Source organism: Schistocerca nitens, chromosome 9, assembly GCF_023898315.1.
Source record: "Schistocerca nitens isolate TAMUIC-IGC-003100 chromosome 9, iqSchNite1.1, whole genome shotgun sequence".
Classification (NCBI taxonomy): domain Eukaryota; kingdom Metazoa; phylum Arthropoda; class Insecta; order Orthoptera; family Acrididae; genus Schistocerca; species Schistocerca nitens.
In genome coordinates, this window is record NC_064622.1 from 113,100,741 (window position 1) to 113,128,155 (window position 27,415).

General features: G+C 39.9%; 1 protein-coding gene and 1 pseudogene across 1 annotated transcript in view; both read left to right on the forward strand.

The window, feature by feature from the left end:
- LOC126203843 (activating signal cointegrator 1 complex subunit 3) overlaps positions 1-27,415 on the forward strand; it is a 251,150-nt gene that overhangs the window by 108,966 nt on the left and 114,769 nt on the right. Inside the window, exons 18-21 of the mRNA XM_049938218.1 lie at positions 3,951-4,065; positions 7,293-7,429; positions 10,493-10,669; positions 26,370-26,595. Coding sequence (XP_049794175.1) covers positions 3,951-4,065; positions 7,293-7,429; positions 10,493-10,669; positions 26,370-26,595 — 655 coding nt within the window. The remainder of the gene's footprint in view (positions 1-3,950; positions 4,066-7,292; positions 7,430-10,492; positions 10,670-26,369; positions 26,596-27,415) is intronic.
- LOC126204649 (5S ribosomal RNA) lies at positions 23,617-23,733 on the forward strand (annotated as a pseudogene).

Consider the following 27,415-nt stretch of genomic DNA (forward strand, 5'->3'; position numbering starts at 1 on the left):
GAGCCAGAGGCATAATTACAGAAACCAGTACCTGTATATTAGAAGTATTGACCCTGGCTGTTGAGACACTTGTCCCACTGTGACACAAGGCGATGAAAGACTGTCTCCTAAAATTCCTGGGGCTGTGATGTTAACCAGCTCCGCACGTACAGCTGGATGTCGTCATTTGCCCCTCAAAGCATTTTTAAGGTGCCATTCTTCTTTGACCAAGATGGCCTCCTTCTGATTCACTTCCTGCAGCATGGGAGAACAATGAATGCCCAGTGTTACTCGCAAACCTTGACCACCCTTCGCCTAGTGATCAAATCAAAACGACCAGGCAATCTCACCCATGAGGTCATTCTTCTCCACGAAAATGCAAAGCTTCTTATGGCCAACACAGTCATGGCACTCCAGCAGAAATTCAAATGAGAGGTTCTCAGCCACCCTCCATACAGTCCAGACCTCTCTCCCTGTGATTACGCTATTTTTGGTCCCCTTAAAAAGGCTCTGAGGGGCAAACGATTCACCTCGGACGAAGACGTCCAACTGTATGTGCGGAACTGATTAACATCGCAGCCATGGAAATTTTATGAGAGCCATTCGCCGCCTTGTGTCACAGTGGGACAAGTGTTTAAACAACCAGGGTCAATACTTCTAACATACAGGTACTGGTTTCTCTAATTATGCCTCCGGCCCATTTCTTTTTGGACACCCCTTATATAAACAGTTCTCTGCCTCTGTATCCTGTCATTCTTTCTGAATTTCCCAGTAGCCTCTGTTGTTGTTTTTCTTAGTTGTTCAGAACCTCATCCAGTTCCTGCTTCATCCTCTGTCTTCTAGTCCATTTTAATGTTCTGGCCACTTCCTACCTTCTTAGAAAAACCTCCTTTTTTGTGGGTCCTTCTTGCCATTAGTCTCTCCCGACTTCCCTCTACATCTTTCTCACAGTCCTTGTCCCACCAGCAATGTTTCTTTTTTCTTTCCTTCCTTACCCATAGTTCATCTGTCTTCATGATTCTGGTATCTTTATTTGTCTGTGGCTGTCTACTCCTGTTGGGAATCCAACGGCACTTGACTTCTGTAAGATAGTGATCTCATTATATTCTTGTGTTCTTCTTGACCTTGGTGTTCAAGATCTCTTTAGTGTCTGTCTGACCGATTGCTGTGTGATCAATTTGGAATTCCCAAAGTGAGTGTGAGGACTTGCCCATGCCATTTTCTTATTCCTTTTAAGCAATGGAATTGATTGCACAATTGCCAGTCTGCTGTTGACCAAGGTTGACACAAGTTGGCATTCATATAGAAAGCGTGTGTGAGATTGGAGTGGAATGCAGATGGCATGGGCTATGAAGCAGTTATTGAATTCAAGCATAGCATGTTTCCCAGCTTGCTGCATGCTGTGATCAAATAAACACATCCAAAAAAGTTTTGCGTCACCCCGGTTCCCAGAACTCCTGAAGATAGACATTGACTGTGGATATTGTATCACAGACACAGTCCCTTTGACTGTTCAGAGATGTCACTAAACCCACCCAAATATATAAACAACCATGCGTGAGCAGCACCTATTAGACAGAGGGGGTCCGACAGCCGATCAGTTCCAGTCATTCCACCAGGAGGGAGGTACACGGCTCTTGTTGTCTGTAGTTCAACCATGCCTAGATGGTCAATACCGCAGTTTGATCGCGTCTGCATGTCTGCATTGTTACTTTGTGCCAAGAAGGGCTTTCAACAAGGTAAGTGTCCATTCGTCATGGAGTGAACCAAAGCAATGTTGTTTGGACATGGAGGAGATACAGAGAGACAGGAACTACTGATGACATGCCTCGCTCAGGCTGCTCAAGGGCTACTACTGCAGTGGATGATTGCTACCTATGGATTGTGGGTCGGAAGAAACCTGACAGCAACACCACCAAGTTGAATAATACTTTTCATGCAGCCACAGGACGTCGTGTTACACCTCAAACTGTGTGCAATAGGCTACATGATGCGCAACTTCACTCCCAACGTCCATGGCGATGTCCATCTTTGCAACCACAACACCATGCAGCGCGGTACAGGTGGGCCCAGAAACATGCGGAATGGACCGCTCAGGATTGGCATCACATTCTCTTCACCGATGAGTGTCGCATGTGCCTTCAACCAGAAAATCATCGGAGATGTGTTTGGAGGCAACCCGGTCAGGCTGAACGCCTTAGACACAATGTCCATTGAGTGCAGCAAGGTGGAAGTTCCCTGCTATTTTGGGGTGGCATTATGTGAGGCCAACATACGCCGCTGGTGGTCATAGAAGGCACCATAACGGCTGTACCATATGTGAATGCCATCCTCCAACCAATAGTGCAACCATATCGGCAGCATATTGGCGAGGCATTTGTCTTCATGGATGACAATTCACGCTCTCATCGTGCACATCTTGTGAATAATGTCCTTCAGGATAATGACATTGCTAGACTACTAGAGTGGCCAGCATGTTCTCCAGATATGAACCCTGTCGAACATGCCTGGGATAGATTGGAGAGGGCTGTTTCTGGACTACATGACCCACCAAGCACTCTGAGCGATCTATGCCGAATCTCTGTTGAGAAGTGGGACAATCTGGACCAACAGTGCCTTGATGAACTTGTGGATAGCATGCCACGACGAATACAGGCATGCATCAATGCAAGAGGACATGCTACTGGATATTAGAGGTACCGGTGTGTACAGCAATCTGGACCACCACCTCTAAAGCTCTTGCTGTATGGTGGTACGACATACAGTGTGTGATTTTCATGAGGAATAAAAAGAGAAGAAATGATTTTTATGTTGATCTCTATTCCAGTTTTCTGTACAGGTTCCGGAACTGAGGTGTTGCAAAACTTTTTTTGATGTGTGTATATTTAATGTTTTTCATTTTGATGATTTTCAAATAATTGTATGTCATTGTGCAGATTCATAAATTAATTTGAAATAAAATCACTATTTTCTTTAATGTTTCTTTCCCAGTAAATCATCTTATTTCACAGTTTATTGAATGCATGATGTATCTGTTGACGGTGTGTAATACAAATAATCTTTCTTTAAAACACATTTTTAACAGACTATGTTTATTGCTAATCAGATACAAATACAAATTGAATAATTGTATCATTTGAGTACTGACTCAGTTACAAAGCTGTTGATTTTTAATTACTTTAATAAAGTGTAATGAGGCTTCTTGTAGTCACTGGCTGTCAGCTGAAATATCACAGTGACTGGCATTGCAAAACTGTCGATCAGTACATAGGGATCATACAACTTTATCACAGTCTCGTAAAGTCTGTATGGAACAGAAAAGGAACTAAATATTTGAGCATATTGAAATAAAACAATAGTAAACACACTGAAATATAAATTTATAAACTGCAGAAATGGATTAAAATTTGTGCCGTGATCAGGACTCGAACCTGGGTCTTCTTGCGTACTAGGCAGAAATGCTGACCGTTTCACCACCGCAGCACTATGGTCAACATTGCTGCATGAACTACCCAAGTTGAATGCCCTGCCCAACACGAACTTCAATTCTTATCTCCAGCTTATTTTCCCCATTTACCTGATATTGCCCAGGCAGAAAATATATCAGGGTAACCTTCAGTATTTTGTAACACTATGATGTGAGGTATAAGTTATTCAGTACTGCTGTTTTTGATCTGTGTTGTTCATGTTGAAGTAGTGCCAGCTGGTCAGCATTTTAATTGTGATCCTGCTTTGTGAAGATTACCTCCTTGGGGATCTTAGTGTTGATAGGTAAAGTCACACTAGTGGGTAACTCATTACAGTTGGTTTCTGTCACAAATAAAGAATAATAGCTTGTGATCAGTGAAAGAAAATTTAAATGGGACTCAAAACTTACTGATTGCCTGAGTCATTTTACAACGCTAGTAAGTAAACATAGTGGAAAGAGGAATATTTGTTACACTTAATATACTGAGAATTTCATTTCATAGGAAGATCAAACATTGGAGCATTGGAGACTGAAACTTATAACTGCTGCAGCCAATGAATTGGATAAAGCTAAAATGATACGTTATGATCCACGCACAGGATCGCTCAGTGCTACAGGTTTGTTAATTTTATTATACAATTAATGGTTATAAACATGATTTTATCAGTTAGGTATGATATATTTAAACTATGGATTGGACTGAAAAGGTGTGGACATCTCTCTCTCTCTCTCTCTCTCTCTCTCTCTCTCTCTCTCTCTCACACACTCACACACACACACACACACACACACACACCAAAAATAAAGTCCATAGCTTACTATATGTAATGTATACTCACTCACATGCATTTTTCCTCAATAATTGTGTACGTTTCACTCTTTCCCATAAGGTAACTCCTACTATTCTTATCTCTTTTTGATGAAAATAATGTCAACGGCTGGCTGGTCAGGATATGGACAATAAATTGTTGCCGTGTTTGCAGAGATATATTCGCAAATGTGTAACCGTGCACCTACAACACAGTGGTTAAGGAGTGTACCTCACAAATACTGCTGAACAGCTTCCATATTTCAGGAACTACTCTGTTCAGCACCATTTCCATATTATAGTGTTGCAACCCAGCCTTCTAGCAATGATAGTAACAAATAGTGGGAAAGCTGCTGTGAAGTATTACATACCAGCCGCATGTTGGTAGCTGCATTGTGGCAACATGTGGGTCAGAATAAACACACACGTAAGACAATTGTGACATGTGACTAGCCACACTCAGTGGAAAACTGCTCCACGCGGCGGTAATAACTGTAGCAGGCTGGTCGATGTCACCACATCACTGCAAGTATCTCGTTGTGGACAATGTGACTAGATGTCAGGTTTTAGTGAAACAGGGGTGCTTCAGAGTGATATAAATATGTATGAATTCAGAGGCAGAAGCATTCTGATGTGAGAGTCCAGCCGCACCACGAGTCACGACACCGGGGCGTGCCAGATAGCGGGACAGCTGGCATTGCCGGCAGCTGCTGCCACGGATTCAAGACCGGGCTGCACCTGCCGCCAACAGCAGAGAGTTCCTCACAGGACTTAATACCACAGCACCGCCCACCTGCCATCTGCAGCTCCTGTTGCCACAAGTACTGAGTGTCCCACCACCACCACTAACCCCCCACCCCTCCACCCTGACTTAATGCCACGGCGCCAACAGCCATCCGACTCACGCCAGAGAGCAGTGGGTCGAATCCCACGCACAGCAGTCTCCATGCTGCCACATTGAATGTGTGTTGAGCTGTTCCGAGTTCCGTCACTGATGGGGAAAGTAGCACGTCACTGACGTCGTGACTGGCCTGCCGAGGCTGCCGGCTGCTGACGGACCTGCCCTTGGCAATACAAAGTGCCTACGTGGCATCCTATCATTAGGGAACGTGACCCTTACGCCAGTGCCAGCCAGGATCAATGTAGTGAGGCATATTTTGCCTTGCCAAGCCATGACCAAGCATACACAGAGATTGAATAAAGCCTTCTTTATTGTCGGCAGTGTTTCCACTGGGTCCTGTGGCCCATCAGCACCCACTACTCAGAGTCCAGCTGCACTCTTCAGTACATTAGGAACTATCCTGTGGTTGTGTTTAGAGCAAGTTAAATGAAATCCGAAGGACTTTGCAAGTTGTCATTATTGATTATAGGGCAAAAATCGCAACAATGGGCACCACTTGCAAAGCTGCTCCAATGCAGGTGAAGATTGTCCTATTGACCAGAAAAGTTACAGTGAACATTTTGTGGGTTGCAAAGGGTGTCGCAGTCATTGAATTATCAGAAAAAGAAAAACTGATTACTGGGAAATTCTGCAGTGATATACTGTTTCTCATCAGCATTAAAGTGAAGGAAGAACAACTTCATTTGATGAATATGATGTGCTGTTTCACCTTGACAGTGCTCCATAACATTCATCTGGACTTATTGCTGCAAAATTGTATGAATTGCTGTCACAGCCCCTCTGGTATTCACCTGACATGGCTCCTTGCAGTTTTTTCTTCTTCTTCTTCTTCTTCTTCTTCTTCTTTTTCTTCTTCTTCATGTTTGGGAACAAGTGACTGATAGATAAATAATTCTGCTCGATTGAGGAGATGCTCATTGAGACAAACATATATTTTAGAGTGCTTGACAGTTCATATATTAAGAAATCTGGCTCTTCATTCCTAACATGAGTACTTATTGCCTTTATTTTTTCCTTGCAGTCCCTTCTTATCCCAAATAGTGTAATGGTTAAAGATACCATAAGGTGGTGGTGGCGGCAGCGGCAGCCTGTGTTTGTACGTGCATGCACATCACATTGTGTGTGTGTGTGTGTGTGTGTGTGTGTGTGAGCGTGTGTGCGCGCCTGCATGCATGAGAGAGAGAGAGAGAGAAAGATTGTGTGTGCGCAAGAACAAAAAGTGCACAATAATGTTGGAGAAATTTATTTTGTGATTTAAGTTGAAAAGTCACTGCATGCCACCTAAAGTAAATAATGGTGTGAGACTGCTAAAAAAATCAAAAGAATTGAAGAAGATATTAAGTTAAACTTCAGTTTCGTTGTATCTAAAAATTATGGTTTCTTCACATGGTAATCGTGTTTGTTTGTACTCCTTCCAGAAATTTTCCTCAAATTATGAAATGGTGATAATTTTATATGTAAAGTAGTTCATAAGTATGTAAACAACAAATTAAATATTGGACCTACTTGCCTGGAAAGCTGCAGGTATTGTCACACCAGTGGATAAATGATGAGAGCTAGTGTGCCGGCCAGCCTGGATGTGCTTATTAGGCGGTTAGGGGGTTTTCCACATCTGTAGGTAAATACCATGTTGGTACCCATCCTTCCTCAGTTACATGACCCGCATACATTTAGAAAACGTTCACACAGTTTCACATGAATAACACTACATGCAGGCAGTTTGGGATACACATTTTCCTCCCGGGGGCAGCAAGGGCATGCAGCCACCCCTTAAATTAACCATGCCAAATCCTGTAGTAACCAAATTGATCCTGCATCGATGTGAGACAAAGGCAAAAGAAAAAGGAGCAGGAATTGAATATTGGAGCTCAGATTTCAAATCTGTGTTCTTTTTCCTACTAATTATTGTGCTTTCACTTGTGTGAAGTGCTAATTTATTAGCAATAATTTCTCTAGAGCAAACTACTTGCTTCCTCTGCCGGCTATGAAGTTGATATGAGAATATAAATATTAGAAATACACAAATTTCCTGCAGGGTAATGGTCCAGTCCCCAAGACCTTGTAAAAAATATCATTGCAGACATGTTTTTATTTTAAATTTGTTTCAATTAATTGACATAACCATTTATTTTTAGATCTTGGGCGAACTGCAAGTCATTTTTACATCAAGTATGATACGGTGGAAATATTCAACGAGCTAATGGCACCAGTTATGTCAGAAGCTGATGCACTTGCAATGATTTCAAAGGCCCAAGAATTTGATCAATTAAAGGTAAGTACCTCTCCGATACTTGAGTCTTGAAACTGTGTACGCTTGTTAATATCACAAGAACTTTTACCTCAACACAGCATGATGAAGACTGCTTACTTTACCAAGGAGTTAAGTGTTGAGCATATTAGTGTGCAACTGCTTGCTTTTATCCCTTGAACTGTGTTGCTCAGCTGTGACACATTTCTTCTAAACCCGTCAGCTCATTGGCAGTGTGGCAGTGGATGAACAAATTAATTTGGATGTCTTTTTGCACTTTGCTGGATAATGTTTTTCACTGAAACTGAACAGCAAGTAACGTAAGGTTTCTTGTGGAACATAAAAAGTCAGCAACACAGTCGGAAGCTTTTTACATTGAGAATTAATGAAAACTTTGCAGAAGTTTGGTAAACAGTATTGGAAGATCAAAGATTGAGTGATGGCACATGTGGACAAAGATGATTTTCAAGACATTTTAATAAAGAAGCTACTCATGATGAAACTATCTACAAAAATGTTATTTGAAGATTTGTCTGATGATCAAAAAGGAAATGAGAAATTAAGTTTGCTCTCACCTTTTGGAGCATATTAATGAAGAAACCAGTTTTTAAAACTGTTATTAAATATGATAGTTGTGAGTTCGTACATATGATCCAGAAACCAAGTCCATGCACTGAAAGTCTGAGTCTTCCTCACAACTCAAGAAACTGTATGAATAATTTGAAACAATTTACCCAAAATATTATAGAGATATTTTGGACTAATTACATGAATGTGTCAGAGAGAAGCACTCTCGAACAGCACCAGGACAGTGTGTTTGTCTCCAACACTTTCTCAGTGAAGTAATGTATTAAAACCAGCAGTCTTTGAGTTTTCACTTTACTCAGCTGTTTTGGAATGATGCAATTAATAATTTTCCCTCCAAATACCAAAAACCATAAATTGTGGTTACTTAGGCAGCTTTTGCTTCTGGTTCTTAGTGAACGTGTTTTGCAAACAAAGAAGTGATAACTTAGTAATTTGGTCTCTGTCTCCACACAACTAACCAGAAATCATATCTCCACAAAAAGAGTCATTTTCTGTTGGCAGAAGAGAGAAATCTATAACTGGAGCTCCTTCACAACCTTATGAAAAATGACATGCAAAAATTGTTTTAGCAGTGGGATCAAGAAAAGCAGAGCTATGGACTAAAATGGGTCCTCTTTTGAGGTAAACAGTTGTTAGGTACACAGAGCTGCAGCACCAGTCCCATTTTTCTTGTGTAATGTGTCATGCCTACTCATTCTGTTCCTTTGTTAATTTGTATTATGCAAAATTTATGAAAGTGTTTATTGTTTGGTTCTGCTGATACGGTGTACTTTTAGGATTAGTGGATAATTCGGTGAATATTGTTCAAAAAACACTTTCTTACCGCATTTCAAAGATTGATTTACTAAACCATTATAGATTATTCATCACCTTGTTATTTGTTTTCTTTCAGTCACTGCTTATGTTGTCATATTCTTGACAAGTGTGACATGGGATGGAAAGCCACTTGTGGTTCCTTACATTTTTGTTTCAATAATACTGCCATTGAATACAACAGAACAAATACAAAAATTAACAGTAGTAATATAGTACAAAGGTGTTTAATAAATTGTGCAGAGGATGACTTCCATGGAACATGTTGGTGTGTTGCGGTGTAAAATCATTTTCTCTATGGAAATGGAAATGAGCGTTTGGCGTCATTGGCCGGGAGGCCCCTTGTGGTGTAGGTCCGGCTGCTTTGGTGCAGGTGTTATTACATTCAACGCCACCTTGGGCGACCTGCGCATCTCATGGGGATGAAATGATGATGAAGACAACACAACACCCAGTCCCTGAGTGGAGAAAATCTCTGACCCAGCCGGGAATCGAACCCGGGCCTGTAGGACAGCAGTCCGTCACGCTGACAACTCAGCTATCGGGCGGACATTTTCTTTATTGAAAAATGGGACTGTATTTCATCCAACTTCATGTGGAAGCAGTCCAACATATCACTGTAATACTGTACAGTGATCGTTTTCCATTTTTGGAGAAGAGTACAACTACAACACCAATGCACGCATAAAAAATCATCACTCCAACTTATCCAGTCTAGGGGTACTATCTTTGCCTTCTTTGAAGCAGCTTTGCTGGAAGCAACTCATTGATCTGACTGGGCCAGCTTCCAGAGTAAAATGATAAATTCAAATTTCGTCTATGGTGACAACTCACATAAATTGCTCCAAACACAGCTTTGAATTTGAAAGTTATACTCAGTTGTCATTCACAGTCAGCAGTCACAGCCCTCATCGAGCGAACAGTTTTTTCTGTTGCCAACACACGAGCAATATATTAACTGCCATTCCTGTAGGAGTGCCTACGGTGTCTGCTACTCAATACACTTTTGTGTGATGATCAGCAAGAATTGTGTAACATGAGCTTCTACAATGTTTTAGTTTTCTTTGCTAACCAAATCTGATGGATGTTTGAATGCTCTTTAGACTTGTAGAACCAATGTATGGCATGTCACTGGTGAAGGATCACTGTTAATGGCGACCAATTTCACTTTTGTCTTGTCACACATTTACCCATGTAAAAGCAGAAAGTGATTTATTGAGCTGTAGTATAGTTATTTCATATTGATGAAAACCACTCTAGCACAAACGTACTGAAATGGCTGACAAATCCAAAATAATCTATGACTTAGTGTCATTTTTGTTTAACATCATCCGTCTGGTAGCAGCACAGAATGTTAACACAACTTAGCTTTAACAATGACATCTATGTTCAAATATGGGTACTTATTATTGAACCATGTACCTATAAGCAGTAAATTGATGTATGGTATGAATATTTCTTTTTAAAGCAATTATATTTGTTGTCCATAACACTGTTATTTGAATACATGACTTGAAAATGATGCCCATATTTGAATACATGACTTGAAAATGATGCCCATGTTTTTGCAGAGCCACTAATACATGCTTTTCTGCATGTCTCTAATATTTTGTACTTAAATTTATTACGTAGGTTCACTTCCAATTTCTCAGGGTGTTGTTTGATGCTGGGATTTTATTGTTGCAGGTCCGAGATGATGAAATGGAGGAGCTTGACCAGCTGGCAGACATGAACTGCCCACTGCCTGTGGCAGGAGGCACAGAGAACGTCTACGGGAAGGTGAACATATTGCTGCAGACATTCCTGTCTCACGGGCGCCTCAACTCTTTCTCCCTCATCTCAGACCAGTCGTACGTAATGCAGGTATAAAAATTCTTAAAGCTTTTTATTATGGCCAAATTGACATCTCTGATGGATAACTGGTAATTAAGAAATGTGTTGACATCAGCAAAAGCTTATGTTGTGTCAAGAAGGTGTTTATTTTATATATTAAAAACAGCAGAGTAAGTTGACATTGACTGCTGACTCAGTCAGCTATTTTTCACAAGTAGGGGAGAGTTAGGTTAACTGGGTCACATTTTTTAAAATTGGTCTGAGTCATTTTCTGTACAACTTACAGTGTTTAATTTTATGGGAAGCCTAGGATACATGTTTTCTTTGCAATGTAGTGTTCAAGGACCCTGTATTACTCCCAGTTTGTGTGAAATCTGAGGTAATAAACTTCTTCGCAAAATGACCACTTAACCTAACCAGTAAGGTTAACTGGTCCAAGGTGGTATGGTTAACTGGTCCAGGTAGTAAAATCAATATAAATACAGTAAATACATTTAATTTTGAGTTTTACAATGTTTTAAAGTATATTTCACCAACATTTAGTTTTTATTACATTACATGTCAAATGTACTGATTGAAGCGTTAAATAAAAGCAGTCGTAGTGAAGGCTGTATTCATATAAATCGACATTGAAATAAATCATGTCTTCAAATCTTTGACGGAAGTCTTTAAGGGGCTGAGGTAGTTTCATAATAATGTCTGCAGTGGCAACAAATGCATTTTCATCTGTTATGGAAAATCTGTTAGGCGGTTTGTGCTGCTTATAGAAAATCACTTCAGCCCCAGAACTAAGAGATTTTTTCACAACAGCTACGTAATTGCTACCTGAGTCTTTTTTAATTCCATGGACTTCAACAATTAAGAAGTCATCAGCTTTAATTTCTGAAATATCCTCATCTGCTTCAATGTCTTCATCCCATGAACAATCGGATTCTTCTAAAACCAAGTGAGTGCTGTCTTCTGATGATGAATCTGGTTCTTGTGGAGTAGGTTTCTTTTTTTATTCTTTTTATTCTTCTTTTCATCTCTGGCAGAGGCTTCTTCTTCCAGGCGAGCCTTCACTGGTGAACTTGTAAGTATAAGAGATTCTCCTTTATTTCGGCCACGATTATCTCTTTGTCGGGGACCACACTTTGGAAATGGAAGCAAGGCGTCTGGAGCCACAAACAGTTCTGCTTTGAATTCTTGTTCATGAGGACAATGAGGAATGAGATTATGAGCAGGAGTTGAAGGAACTGGATGAGAAGCAGATGCAGGAGGAGGTAGAGGAACTGAACCTGGAACTGTATTAGGAACATTACTTTCTGAAACAACTTCATTCTCAGTTGGCTCAAATGGTCGGTCTGTCACAGATGAACACAAAAAATCTGCGTCACTAAATGTTTCATCATTGAAAGGCATTATTCCTGTAGCTTTGAAACCTTTGCTGATATTAGACGGAGTGAAAGCAGATGGAAATGCTTCACCTACTAGTCCTGCTACATCATAGATACACAGTGTCTGACCAGGATGATTTAGTAGCCATCTGTCACAAGCTTTGTTATAAAAGGACTTGAAAGGCCCAAAAACGGCAACATCCAGAGGCTGCAGCTTATGGCTGCAGTGTGGTGGTATTGTTAACAAAACTATGCCATTTTCTTTGGCAAATGTTATTGCCCTTATGGACATGTGGCTTTCAAGATTGTCAATGATAAGAAGTTTTGGCTTTTCTTTGCTTGGTCGTTCATGTTTGACAAAATGTGCCAATACGTCCATAAATATGTCCCCGGTCATCCATCCTGAGGTGTGAGCCGCCCCTGCACTTGCAGGTGATGCATTGTGGAGCATGTGATCATGAAAATGGACACGTGGGAACACAAAAAGTGCTCCCAATTATGCCACACATGGTTACAAGCATGCCTCTCTCTGCAGAAGTTATCTTACCCACTTGCTTCTGGCCACATGGAGACACTACCTTTCCAGGCTTCTGTACTGTTGTGAGGCCAGTCTCATCAAGGTTGTCGACGTCTTCTGGACCAAATTTGAAGTTTCTATAAGCTTTCTTCAAATTGGTATAAATTCTAACTAAATATTACATGAAATATGTTGAAATTAAAAGCTGTGTAAGTTACAAATGTAAATAGTTACGTTGGGGTTAAGTGGACTGGTCCACATAACCTAACTGCCTTGGTGTCCAGTTAACCTAACCACACATTTTTCTTTTAATGTCACTAAAACAACTGCTAAACTAACGTTAGTCAAAAACAGAACCATCTGCTGTAAAGGGTAAACACTTACAATTGCTATGGTGTATTTGACTTCTCCAAAACTCTTCCTGAAGTCACAAATACATAACAAACAATATGAGTGGGAAAAAAATGTGGGACCTTGGAAATAAAGAAAGCCACACAAAACAGTTGTTTATTGCTTTTCAACTGTTACTGGTAGCTGAAGATCTTTGACCGGAGTAGTTACTTGGGCCATCTGCTGGAAGACACAGAAAACAGATTCTGATACAATTTACAAGCAAGGACCAGTTGACCTGACCTGACCTGTCCAGTTAACCTAACTCTCCCCCACATAAATGATGTGGCTTTTTGACAACATACTGTGGCAGATATTAAAACTACAAAATATTAAACTCTGTGCGGGAAGAAAGGAATTTAGGCACTAAGATTCTAATCATTTGAAAATAAAACACAGCAAACTATAAAGTGAGTGGTTTACTGTGCGCTGAATAATATTATTATTGGGATCCCCTTGTGGAATAATATAATTATGGGGAATCCCTTGTGGAAGTAGCAGCACAGGGCTCTCTTATAAGTTGTAAATAAAAAATGAGTATTGTACAAACAACACATATAAATTAGTATAAGAACAATACATATATTGCAAACTAAAGTTGATGTGCATGGCTCAGCTACAGGATGCAGTATTACATCAGTCTACTGAAAAAGTGTATAAAATACTGCCACTCTTTAAGCAACATATTACACTCCGAATTTTGTGTGTATCCCAATTAAGGGTGGACCTTTATAACTGAACAACAATACAGACTTGCATATCTGAATGGATGCCAGCTCCCAAAGTTTAATATTTTCGGGATATTACTTGTATTACAAACTGAAGTTGGTCCGTGTAGCTCAACTATAGTGTGTGGTACACAGTTGCAAAACCCAAGACATTTTATTCACCAGTATCGCATGTTTTGCAATGTAAAATTGATCTTTGTAGATCAGTGACATATTTGCAATACACAAGTTCCTCCTCCAAAAGGATATTGTATGCACTGGTACCCACCTTGAAAGCAAATATATTACTCAGAATATTGAGTGTATTTTAATCTCAGCTGTAGTTGTATATATCAAGCTGAGAATATGAAATTTGGGTGCCTTCTATAAAATCAAATGATTTTGTTTTGCAGCACTGAATGTGTTTTAATCTGAATTTGCATTATATAGGTGAAGTTCAGAATGTAATACATAGACAGGTAGTACAAAAATAAACAATACACTCTGAGTGTAATTTGAGTTGTACCTGTTGGGTGCCAGCCTAAACAAAACTTTGGAATTCATTACACATTTGAAGAAGGGTTGACATCTAAACCAGTTATCACTTAAATTTATGCTGTGAGATCCAGAGCTATCGCCTGTGTAAGTAATCACATCATACTCAAAGAAACCATCAACAGTGATGTTTAAAAGCCAATGTTATTATAAATGTGTGCTGTCGAAGGACATCAGTTACATCACAATTGCCGTATCAGTTGTGTCAATTTTTGAAACTGACAGCTTGTACTGCATATCGTAACATACCCTAAATTATTTATTATTTAGCAGACATATCATGAAATTACATATACATATGTACATATTGACACACAAGAAACTTAAGTTTGTCTTTACTACTGAATATGCAGTCCTTCAATCCAGCGCACTGCATCTGGAGTTGCTAGCAGGAAGTCCTCTTCGGCACCGTGATAGGCTTGAATCCTGCATTCACTGACAATGTGGTGAACAGTCTGGTATGGAGCCCCGCAGTCACAAGCTGGATCAGGCAGCTTCTTCCACTTAAAGAGAGCATCCCTGCATCGCCCATGGCTGGTACGGATTCTGTTGAGAGTAGACCACGTCTTGCGTGGTAAGTCGAATCCACTTGGAAGTTTAGCACCTGAGAAGATGTTATGCAGGTGCACATCTGTCACTGCTTCCCACCGACCTTTCCATTCTTCAAGAGGTTTGAAATTCTTAGCAACCATGTCAGCAGCATCGCACAGAGTTGGATGACGTGATTTCAGTCTCTTGTGATTTAAAAGTGGCAGGTCGCTATGCACGGGTAGGTTAGAATTCCTGGAGATCTTGTGGAATTCTCTCATAAGGGCAGTACATCTGCGTAGATCGGGAGGCATTATACCGGTTAACAGTGGAAGCCAATAAACTGGAGTAGATCTGATTGTGCCAGATATTATGTGCATTGTCGTATTCAGCTGGGTATCAACAAGCCTTGTATGATGACTATTCATCCAAACAGGTGCACAATACTCAGCACTTGAGTATACCAAGCCCAGAGCTGAAGTTCGCAGGGTGGTTGCTGAAGATCCCCAGGTAGTTCCGCATAGCTTATGGAGGATGTTGTTTCGAGTCCTTAGCTTTTGAGCTAAGTTAAGAAGGTGTTGTTTGAAGCATAGTGTATGATCCAGGATGACACCAAGATATTTTGGGTTCCAGTTGTGACGAAGAATTCTGCCTCTGAAACTTACCTCCAGTTTTACGTTCGCCAACTGGTTATTTAGATGGAAGCAACACACTTCTGTTTTACTCACACTGGGTTGGAGTCTCCAGATTTTGAAGTAATTGTCTAATGCAGACAGGTCATTGGCTAAAATCTCTTCTGCTGTCTTCATTTCCTGGTGTTTGACGGCTAGAGCCAGGTCATCGGCATAGCAGTATTTTCTGGACGAAGTGTCAGGTAGATCAGATAGATATAGGTTGAACAGTAAGGGTGAGAGAACTGATCCTTGAGGCAATCCATTGTTCAGCTTCCTCTCCTTACTTATGTTGCTTCCAGTGATTACCTGGAACTTCCGATCACTTAGCATGCTGTTAATCAGTCGAGCCATTGTTCTGCAGGGTATGATGCGGAGAAATTTGTAGATAAGGCCTTCCCTCCACATAGTGTCGAAGGCGGCAGTTAGATCAACAAATGCCACAGATGTTTTCTGCTTCATTTGGTATCCTGACTCTATGAAGGATGTGAGAGACAATACTTGGTCGCAGCAGCTACGCCCTGGTCTGAAGCCTGCCTGATCAACTGGAACGTTCTCTAAGATAGCGCTACTTATTCTGTTATATATTAGCCTTTCAAAAAGCTTGTAGCAGCAGCTGAGCAGGGAAATGGGGCGATAGTTTTCTACCCTGTTGCTGGGTTTGCCAGGTTTCAGAACAGATATTATCTTCACCTTTTTAAACTCAGATGGAAGTTGACCAGTCAGCAGGATGTCAGTGAAGAATTCTGCCAGCCATTTCTTAGCTTTTCCTCCCATATGGATCAGGAATTCTGGGTGGATACCATCGAATCCAGGTGCCTTAAGAGGTTTGAGGTCCTTCAGTCCAGAGTCAATGTCTGAAACTGTGAAGGGATGGGTATACTCAGATGAGGGAGATGCCTTCTTTTTAAGGTCACGAAGCTGTCGTCTGATATGTCTTATATGTTTCTTGTCGGGAGTTACTCTTGAGGTGGTAATGATGTGGGAAGCAATTTGGTCTGGTGTTACTTCGGAATTTTTTCTGCATGCTGGTGCACTTCCTCCCAGTTTTCTCAGAAGACTCCATGCTTTCCTGTTCGAGTGGGTAAAGTCCATAGTTTTGACTGTTTCTGCCCATTTCTGCCTCCGAGACATGTCCAAGCTGGACAATAGTTCCGTAGCTATATCTGGGTCACCACTTTGCTGGAAGTATTGGTACAGTGTTTCACTTTCCTCATTCCATCCTGGAACATATTCTTTTCGGTATCCTCTTGGCATACACTTTTTAGCTGTTGCTGTTACTGCACCAATGAAGCGTTGATAGTTATTATGTGATGGAGGTATCCATCGAATGGTCTTATCCAGTTCCGTTGAAAACTTCATCCAGTCGGCTTTCTGGAAATTCCATCGAGCATGCGGAGTTGATCGTATGACAGGAACAGTGCAGCCAATTTGTATTATTACAGGTCTGTGTTGGCTGTGAGGAAAGGCATCTATCACTTTCCTTGTGGTGTTGATGGGAAAGCCAGTTTCGTTGCAGCTAACAAAGCATAAGTCAGGATTTGAATCCTTGTCCCAAGCAGCTGACCTGAAAGTGCCTTGATCTTTGGCATCAAACACTAGATGAAGATTATTCTCTTCGATCCATTCTGCAAGCATGCTCCCATTTTCATCATTTTGAGAGTACTTCCAAAGTTCATGGTGACTATTGAAGTCTCCTACGTAAATTGCAGGATGTTCTGCTGTGTGTAGGACAAAATCGGGCCATGTTGTTTTGGGTGGTTTGTAAACATTTGTAATAGTAATGCCGTGCAATTGTATGACAACTGTATGTATATCTGCCTCCACACTTACAGAAATCAGCGAAGCTTCGTTTATGTTGTTACGGACATACGTAGCAATTCCATACACCTCGTGGTAAGTTACACCAAGTGCAGAATATCCAGGAATTCGACCTCGGCTTCGGAATATTTCTTCACTGGAAACACGAGTTTCTTGAATGGCGACGACATCGATATTGTTGTCCAGCAAAAATTTTGACAGGTAGTCACACTTTGCCTTGCTAATGCTTTCGATATTCAGTTGAAGGAGTCTGATAGTTGGTCCAATGTTTCTTGTTAATGAGCTCTGAAAAGAACTGTTTCTGCTATTTAGTTGATATGTCATTGCCAGGGGATCCTATGGATAGTCTGGCTGCCTGTAATCACTGTTGCTCAATTAGCACCACCCAGGAGGCACGTGTAGGGTATTTTAAGGTTAAACCTACGGACGTGAGCAACGCTACCTCCCATACCCTAAATGAAAACAGTTGATAGTATTGCATAAAAGAACAGTTTTAGTACATTCCAAAGTGCACAGTAGGCACATCACACAAAAACTAGTTGGCCACAGGAGATTACCTGGCTTCTCGACGGTGTCCTCAGTTTGAAAGGGAGCAGGACTAAAGTTTCTTCAGGTTTGCCATATCCAGCTGGAACCACTTGTTGATGGTTAGATCCTGCAGAACTACCAAATTACGCCCTTGTTTATTGCTACGTTTCTCTCGCCATTCCTGATAGCCCGCATATTTTCCAGGGCTTTAAGACTGGGCATTTAGCTGGCCAGTCACAGCACGGTAGGATGCCCAAGTGTTTGTCAAACTGGGAACATACATGTGCAGGTGTACAAACATGGCTGCTATGATCTCGAAAGACAGGAGTGTTGACAGAATACTTGACATGCAGGTGTAGAAGAAAGGGTGACACTCGGTCACTGATAATTTTGAAATAAACATTCTTCTGTTAAAAACACCTCCAAAGCATCAGTAAATCACTTTGCGCCCAAATTACACCACCACACACTGCAGGTGAAATTCTTCATTGGGCCGTCAGTGCACTCGTCACCTCGCATCATTTGAAAACTGGCAAAATCATTACTTGTCAGACTACACTATATGCCTCCGATTGTCAGCTGTCTGTATTCAGTGTTTGGCCCATTGAAGACAGAAAGCTTTGTCCCGCTGTAAGCAGTGGCTTTTTGTGAGGTTCCCAATGCCAGCTGTAAATTGCATAAAATGCCCCGTGCACCACACACTCGGAAATTGGTTCAGGTGGATCTGCATTCAAGGCAGCAGCAGTTCCTGTGCAATTTGAAACCGTTGTTATTCAAGAGGCGTGACACTCATTTCCAGTCACTTTCGGGGTGACACTCATTTCTGGTCGCTGTCGATAGGATTGTTTTACGACTAGATTTCATATACAGTGTTACATGACTTTGAATGATACACCATTTCTTGGAAACATTTGGACAATTCACACTTTTACACCAACACATTGGACAAATTCATTCACAGCATGGTGAGAGGCACGTCGAGATACGGTAGCAACTCTCTGCCATTCTGTCAATTCTCCAAGTTGACCGACCTTTTCGCATTGATACTGTACAAGTTCACGTCGAGATACGTTAGCAGCTCTTTGCCATTCTGTCAATTCTCCAAGTTGACCGACCTTTTTGCATTCATACTGTACAAGTTATCGCCATGTACACACTGCTTCAATCCCATGACTTGTGTCAGCTGCTGAGGGAGCTTGACTGCCAGCTACTGGTTCTGCACCACCTGCAGTGCTCCAGACTGACTGAAGTGCTCTTTTTCAAATGGTGGTATATTTTGTCTGACAAGCTTACGTACCTCTATATGAGCTCGATTACACTCTTCACTTGTGAAACTAGCTTGTCGTCTTCATATTAACTGTCATACAATATTGAAAGGAGGGGAGAGCCAAAGGTGTGCTTCTGAAGACTAGCAGGAATGAATTGTGCATAATAGAGATGCAGTGAGTCACTACTTTTATTGTCATTTTCTGTCTAAGCTGCTGTGAACATTTTGTATATTTCCTGGCATTGGGTCTCTGGGGTGTAGGAAGAATCCAGTGATGCATATTTCATTTAAGTACAATACAATGAAATGACATAACATTTTGAAATGTTGTTTTATTACATTGCTAATATTATTTATAAAATAACCTAAAAAACCTAAAACATTAACTGTAAAAGAAGTTACTCTTCAGCAGAATGGAAGGTGGTGTCCAACACCAAGTTCCTTAACTCAGTCTTTACCCACAAGAGATTGTAATATGCTGAGCCAAGTTGTTAAATATGCATGTATCCATGGAACTGATTTCTTTCTATACTAATATAAGCCCGTGAAATCTCTGTAGAGGATTGTTTTCACCCTAGTGTTACATTCAAGCATTACACTATTTTCGAGAAATAAGAGTTGTTGGCAATGACAAAGGATGAATAAATGTATTGTGAAACAGCTGTCAAATGTGAGTTGAGTTTCCCTGTGACATAATTCTTTAGCTCATTAGTGTATAAAAATCTACAAAATAAATTAAGTTTCCTCAGTTTTACATTAATTAACTGAACTGAGACACTTAGATTTTCCTGATGGGGTTATGATCTCTCTCTAATCCTCTAAACATAACATTATCTACTTTTTGTATAACTTTATAGCGGACATGCTGAGTCACAAATAGGCACAGCAAAAAGACTGTTCCAAATAAAGCTTTCTCCCCGTAAGGCCTTTGTCAAAAATAGATGACACACACACTCACACACCCTAACACTAACACTCACGCAAACACAACTCGCACACACGACTGCAGTCTAAGGCGGCTGTACCCGAACTGCATAATTGTTACATTCCATCGTGGATTTTCCATTGTTTGATTTTGTATAACTTCGTTGGAGTAGATATTTTTATAACGAATACTGAATTGTGGGATTGTATGTACTGAGCATGAGCATGTGTTCACTGGGGGTACAAACAAACTGTTGTTCAAGAATAGCAACAGTAAATACAGAGCTGCCAGTTGCAGTGTTACATGGCTTTATGCTTAATTATAGACTTACTATTTTATTAGTTGATTTTTTTTCACCTCGTAACGCGCACGGTTTACGTCTTTCTTCGTTGCTGAGCGATGTATCACTTTTCGTTCTGACGCCGCAACTCTTCCTTTCCTATATCTTTACTACTTTTTATCTATATAAATGATGAACTATTGGTTTTGCCGTTTAACAACTTTTTAATAACTGTGGAAGTATTACAGGCATTGGGTCCCACCTAATGTGTCACCCGCCTATAAGTTTAACATGAACCTTTCAAGACTCGATCAATCTGTTTACAAAGAGAAAGCAGAATATCTCTTCCTTTGACGTAGTCCAACAACTACCTAGGAAGCTCGATGCCCTCGCGGCCCAGGCTCTTCCATGGCTCGCGGTAGTTTGCAGCATTCGTTTTATTCCTTGCCCACTTGCCGCTACGTTGAACTTTCATGGTGATCGTTGGGCAACGTCTTCCATGTTATCTGCAACATAAATAAACTTTCTTCCCACAGTATCTCTGAAAACCCAAAAACAAACTTAAAGAACATAATAATAATAATAACTGTTCTTACAATTATTCGTATAAGTCTTGGTCAATTTAATGAGGGGTGGGACAGGCCTAAGCCTTATGACACCACACAGTGTACCTCACACTCAGATGATTTAGTCTTAAAAAAAAAAACTTGTTAGGCTTTTTATTTGAACTGCAATTTATCGCAAATACTATGCGAAATTTATACCATTTGTGATTGTATAATGAGTGTTTATTTTGTTGACATTCCTCCTAAGGAGAGTAAGGCGATTTTAAAGACTCTGAATGGATATTTCTTATTGGTTGTGAGTACATGACTAAAGTATGACTGGGCAGTAGTAAGTATCAATGTTGAAAAATACAGATTTTGTTGAGAGGTGTAGAGTTGTTGTTGCATACTCTTGTGAAATGTGGGCATCAGCTAATGTAGACATACTTGAGGAGAACAGACTAAAAGAATAATTTATGCAAGTGATCAGATAATATAAGTTACAGGCTGTCCCTTCTCAATTGAAAACTGCAGTTTTGAACTGTTATTATTACCACTATCACATCCCAGGCTAGGGTCAATTTGTAGAATTCGGCCTGTTGACCAATGGGAGAGGGAGATTGAACTGGCGGATAAGAAAATCTCACCTGGAGAGGAAGCAGGCTAAGGAAGTTATATATGTGGAAGCATATAGAATAGTGCTACACCCCTCCATACTGTGGCTCCCTTTTGGAGGTCGGAAAATTCCTTCAACTGGTCAGCAATCGCTGCTGTGAAGTAACTCCACCTATTGTTCCATCTCCTCTCTTCTCACACCTCACACCTGTTTTCCTGGAAAGTATTGCTTTGCTAATTTTAACCTTTTCAGTGGCATTTTTTTGGCTGTCTGGTTTCTGCAATAGCTTTTCAATAGTGTAAATAGTTAATCTGATGTTTTTACAACTTCCAGAACAAAGTCAGAATTTGTTTCTGTGTTTTGTTTCAGCAGTTTACCTCTAAAAAATGGTTATGACACAGATTATTTGTAGCCATTAAATGAGGGATTTGTTCCTATCTTTTATGTTTTGACAGTTGGACACCATGTGTCCTAACGCGGAGCATATCCCCATCTGTAAGGATTTATTTCTCCATCAGTGTTCGATAATCACTCTTCCACTGTCAGAATACAATGTACATTTGTGTCAGCTATTTTGGAGCTCCTTTTTGTGGTAAAATTGTGTAATTTTTGTTTAGTGCAGGCCTCAGGACTAATATGGTACTGAGCTTCCCTCTCTGAGGGCCTACATTTCTGTCTTTACAAAGATTTTGCTTTCTCACTTGAAAAGGTGACACAACATATCAAGTCTACACTGTTCTCACGGCTCTCATATATTGACTATTAAACTGTACATTTTAATCTACATTCGATTTTGTAGTCCTGCACAGGAATGATTACTGTGTGTGGGTTCTTCAGTGGTGAAAAAAAAAAATATATATATATATATATATATATATATATATATATATATATATATATATATATATATAAAGAAAGTGATGAGACTTACCAAACAAAAGCGCTGGCAGGTCGATAGACACACAAACAAACACAAACATACACACAAAATTCTAGCTTTCGCAACAAACGGTTGCTTCGTCAGGAAAGAGGGAAGGAGAGGGAAAGATGAAAGGAAGTGGGTTTTAAGGGAGAGGGTAAGGAGTCATTCCAATCCCGGGAGCGGAAAGACTTACCTTAGGGGGAAAAAAGGACGGGTATACACTCGCGCACACACACACACATCCATCCGCATATACACACTTTGTCTTTAAATATGTCTGCTTGTGTCTGTATGTGTGGATGGATATGTGTGTGTGTGCGAGTGTATACCTGTCCTTTTTTCCCCCTAAGGTAAGTCTTTCCGCTCCCGGGATTGGAATGACTCCTTACCCTCTCCCTTAAAACCCACATCCTTTCGTCTTTCCCTCTCCTTCCCTCTTTCCTGATGAGGCAACAGTTTGTTGCGAAAGCTTGAATTTTGTGTGTATATTTGTGTTTGTTTGTGTGTCTATCGACCTGCCAGCGCTTTTGTTTGGTAAGTCTCATCATCTTTCTTTTTAGATATATTTTTTCCACGTGGAATGTTTCCCTCTGTTATATATATATATATATATATATATATATATATATATATATATATATATATATATATTGTAATAAATTCTCTATATTTATTGCATTTATTTTAATTATGAATATTAATAAAGCTACTTTCCAGCCAAACATGGGGATTCAGAGAAATGAAACTTAAGATCTGAGGATGCTAGTAGATTGACAGAGTGAAAATTATGGGAAAATATTCTTCAACAGTGACTGTAACTATACTCAAGGAATTAGTCATAGTCAAGCTTTCTGAGGCAAAACTTTATATTCTCATGTTGTTTTATGTCCAAAACCTGTCTTGATGTAGCTCTCCTTGCTACTCTGCCCTGTACAAACCTCTTCATTTTTAATAACTACTGCAGTCTTGTCCAAGTGAACCTACTTGCTGTATTCATGACTTGGTCTTGCTCTACAATTTTGACTTGCCACACTTCCCTTTGTTACCAGTTTAACGATTCATTGATGCCTTAGGATATTTCCCATCAATCAATCCTATGTTTTAGCTAAGTTGTGCCATAAATTTCTTTTTTCCCAAATTCAGTTCTGTACCTCGTCATTAGTTATTCACTCTAGTCATGTAATATTTAGCATTCTTTTGTAGCACTGCCCTTCAAAAGACTCCATAACACTTAAATTTATATTACATGTCAACAAACACCACTTTTTCATAAATGCTTTTCTTGCTATTGCCAGTCTGCAATTTGTATCCTCTCTACATCAGCCACCAGGCAACGGCCTTGCCACAGTGGATACACCGGTTCCCGTGAGCTCACCGAAGTTAAGCGCTGTCGGGCGTGGCTGGCACTTGGATGGGTGACCATCCAGCCGCCATGTGCTGTTGCCATTTGTCAGGGTGCACTCAGCCTCGTGATGCCAATTGAGGAGCTACTCGACCGAATAGAAGCGGCTCCGGTCAAAGAAAACCATCATAATGACTGGGAGAGCGGTGTGCTGACCACACGCCCCTCCTATCCGCATTCTCAACTTGAGGATGACACGGCGGTCGGATGGTCCCGATGGGCCACTTGTGGCCTGAAGACGGAGTGCTACATCAGCCACAATTAGTTATTTTGACACCCAAATAACTAAACTCATCTATTTCTTTTAGTGTCTTGTTTCCTAATCTAATTGCCTCAGCACTTTCAGATAGCTTTTGACTACATTCTATTACCCTTACTTTATTTTTAATGATGTTCATCTTATAATCTCTTTTCATGACACTACCCATTCCAATCAACTAATCTTCCAAGTCCTTTGCTGTCTCCAACATAATTACAATGTTATCAGCAAATCACAGTTTTTGTTTCTTCTTTCAGAAGTTTAATTCCCTTTTCTAATTTCTCCTTGGTTTCCTTCAGAGCTTGCTTAATGTACAAATTGAATAACACTGAGAACAGGCTACAATTCTGTCACACTCCCTTTTCAGGTCCTTAGACTCATATAACATATTTACTTGAATCTAAGCCACACTTTTTTTCCAGTTTTTGTAATCCAAAAAACCGCCTGCGGCTTAGAATCGAGTTCAAAGTAAGCGGAAGTTCTGAAAAATGTTGGTAGGTGCCACTACAACTAACTCCTGCCATTGAATATATGTAGCGCTACACAGGCATGCTTTGCAGGCACAAAGATACATACTGGCGCCAAAACCTCTGCATCAGTAAATAAATTAAAAAAAAAAAAAAAAAAGTGGAAGACAAGCTTTTTTTTCTCCACCCCGAGTTTCGGCCACTGCATTTTCATACATTATCCGATGAAATAAGTACAAATTCCGTATTGTTCATCTTCGAATGTAGCAGCATTTCAATGTACTACGAAAATCCGACTGGCAAGACTGTTTGGGATGTTTGTAAATATGGCAAACTCTATGTTCTGAATTTCTTCCTACCTGTGATAAGAGATGGATGCTAATAGGAACTTTTATGAATTGTGAATCACATGCAGTATTTTCTTCACCATAAGAATGATGTGAATATAAACATTTTGCCATGTATTCTTTTGTGTTTGCTGCTATCTCATTTAAATCCTGTCTGCCTAATAAACTATGAAACTAGAGTGAGACAACAGCATCACATATCATGTCATGTTTATATTCGTCTTATTCTTATGCCTAATAGTGATACAGTCAGAAATGAAGTACGGCAATTGACTAGATTTTTAAATCTAAGATGACTAATTTCTGTGCAGAATGTAATGTACTAAAGAGGCTTGTGCACGGAGTTTCAAACGGAGAAAAATTTTCACTAAACTCTCGTTCAGAACATCTTCTATCATACGCAGTCTATTATTTGGTTCTTGTTGATCATTATCAAAGAAAGCAGCAGTGTAAGTAACAACAAATAGCAGTCTCTTGTCATTGTTTCGCTAATGAGACAATTCGTCTTTTTTTATTGAAAGCGGTGGTAGCACGCAGCAAACCAAGACATGCCGCGAGCGGCAACAGGTCGTAAACGCTCATTATCAGAATGCAACAAACAATGCGTGACACAGTACAATAATGCATTTTCAGCTTTGAGTGACGTAAACACCTATAACAAAGAGAATGGCACTTATCAGATCAAAGAAAAATAAGCAATCAATTCAAACCAGACGAAGCACGTGAAAATGTAAGGGCACCCGTATAAATACGGACGCATAGCAATGGCTACCTGGTAAAGCTTAACTGCTAGGCTTACGACTCAAACCAAACTACTGTAGCTGTATCGTCATTCATTCAACCTAAATTGTGTCTCATATTACAATGGACCAACTTTGTTTCGATTTGGAGGTGCGGCCTAAAACTTTTCTCTCCCCTTGAATTTCGAGTCTCAAATTTCAGGTGCGGCTTAGATTTGGGAAATTTGTTTTTCCTTGATTTCGAGTCTCATTTTTCAGGTGCAGCTTAGATTCGAGTGCGGCTTAGATTCGAGTAAATACAGTAACTGCAGTTTGGTGCTTGATAAATTATGCACATCATTATGAATTTTTATATTTTGCCCTTTCAGTATGATTATCCAAATACTGAAGGGATCATGTAAATTAATGCTGATTTTGTTACAGAAATTTCAAATACTATATCCTTTAATTATTGTTTCACTGCCTCATTTTAGAAGTAAAGCTGAACTGTGTGATCAATAGTAAGTTTAAGTTTCTTTTTTGTTCTGTTCAGAAATAGTGTACAAATGCATTCCAAAATTACCATTACTTGATAGTAAAACTAGTTGTGAAGGCATTATATTAAAAAATAAATAGAAAGGAGTGTATACTACCTAATAGAGAGGAAACAGCTCTAAAGACCCAATGTTGAACATGTGTGTTGGTAACGTGGTGTTTTTTTTTTTTTTGCCCCCCCCCCCCCCCCCCAGTGAAGTTGTCCCAACATATGCTGTGTGGTTAGTATGACTACCTGAGCTTATGTGGCAGTAGCATAATTTTATGTAAGGCTCCAGCTTTTGTCATATGTCTCTCAGTTAATTCTCAGTATAACTGTTCTTATTTTTGCAGAATGCTGTCCGGATTTTGCGTGCCCTGTTTGAAATTCAGCTGCGCAAAAACAATGCTGTTATGGCCACACGTTTCCTGATCCTTGCTCAGATGTTTGAGCAACAACAATGGAGCATGGAGACTCCCATGAGACAGTTTCGTATGCTGGGGTCTGACATTATCCACAAAATTGAAGAGAAGAGATTAACTGTGGAAAAATTACGTGAGATGGATGCAAAAGATATAGGTATGTGTCTTCTACCATTCACTTATCTAGTTTTGTGTGCATATTGTAGAAGACTTGGCTCTGTTACTTCAAGGGTATAGTTACTTGTTTATTCACCTACAGATCATTTTAGAATGCTACTGGACATGTCATCTTAATCTGAAAATAAAATAATTGAAATTTGACAGAGATCCTGGTGAATAATTACTTGAGTGTCCAGTTTATTGCAAAAGTGGTAACACAATTATTCCCTTCTCATCATTAGTAGCTGCATACAAATCCCTTCAGCTGATATCAGGACCCTAATGATCCCCTGGCCAGCCACTACATTCTCTGGGCATCCTCATTTATCTGCCTGAAAAACCAATGGAGATGTTGGACTCAGCAAGAAAGGAGATCATCATTTTCCATCATAGATATTGGATATAACAGATACTCTTAAAATATGGTATTGAGCGATGGATGCATGGTATTTTTATTAAACTAAACTTTTTATTTTTGTTTCTTTTTAATCAGTCCCTGCTTTATGTGATTTAAGTAATCCTCGTCTATATAATGTGTATTACTTAACCTTCGATCGCGTGTTGGTGATCATACACATCATAATTTTCTGTCAGCCATTTGTCAACAGTTGACTGCAGTGATGTCTTCTTACTAGTAGCTTCCCTTCTCTTACTGTATATATGCTGGTTGCTCAGTTTGATACACTGCACATGTTCCTGTTGCATTTCAACTATATTTGGTTTCCAACATATGCAGGTTAAGTAGTACTAAGCAATGATATATAAAAAAATCATTTAATTGTTTGTTACACTTTTCAGAATATCAAGTATCAAATTGA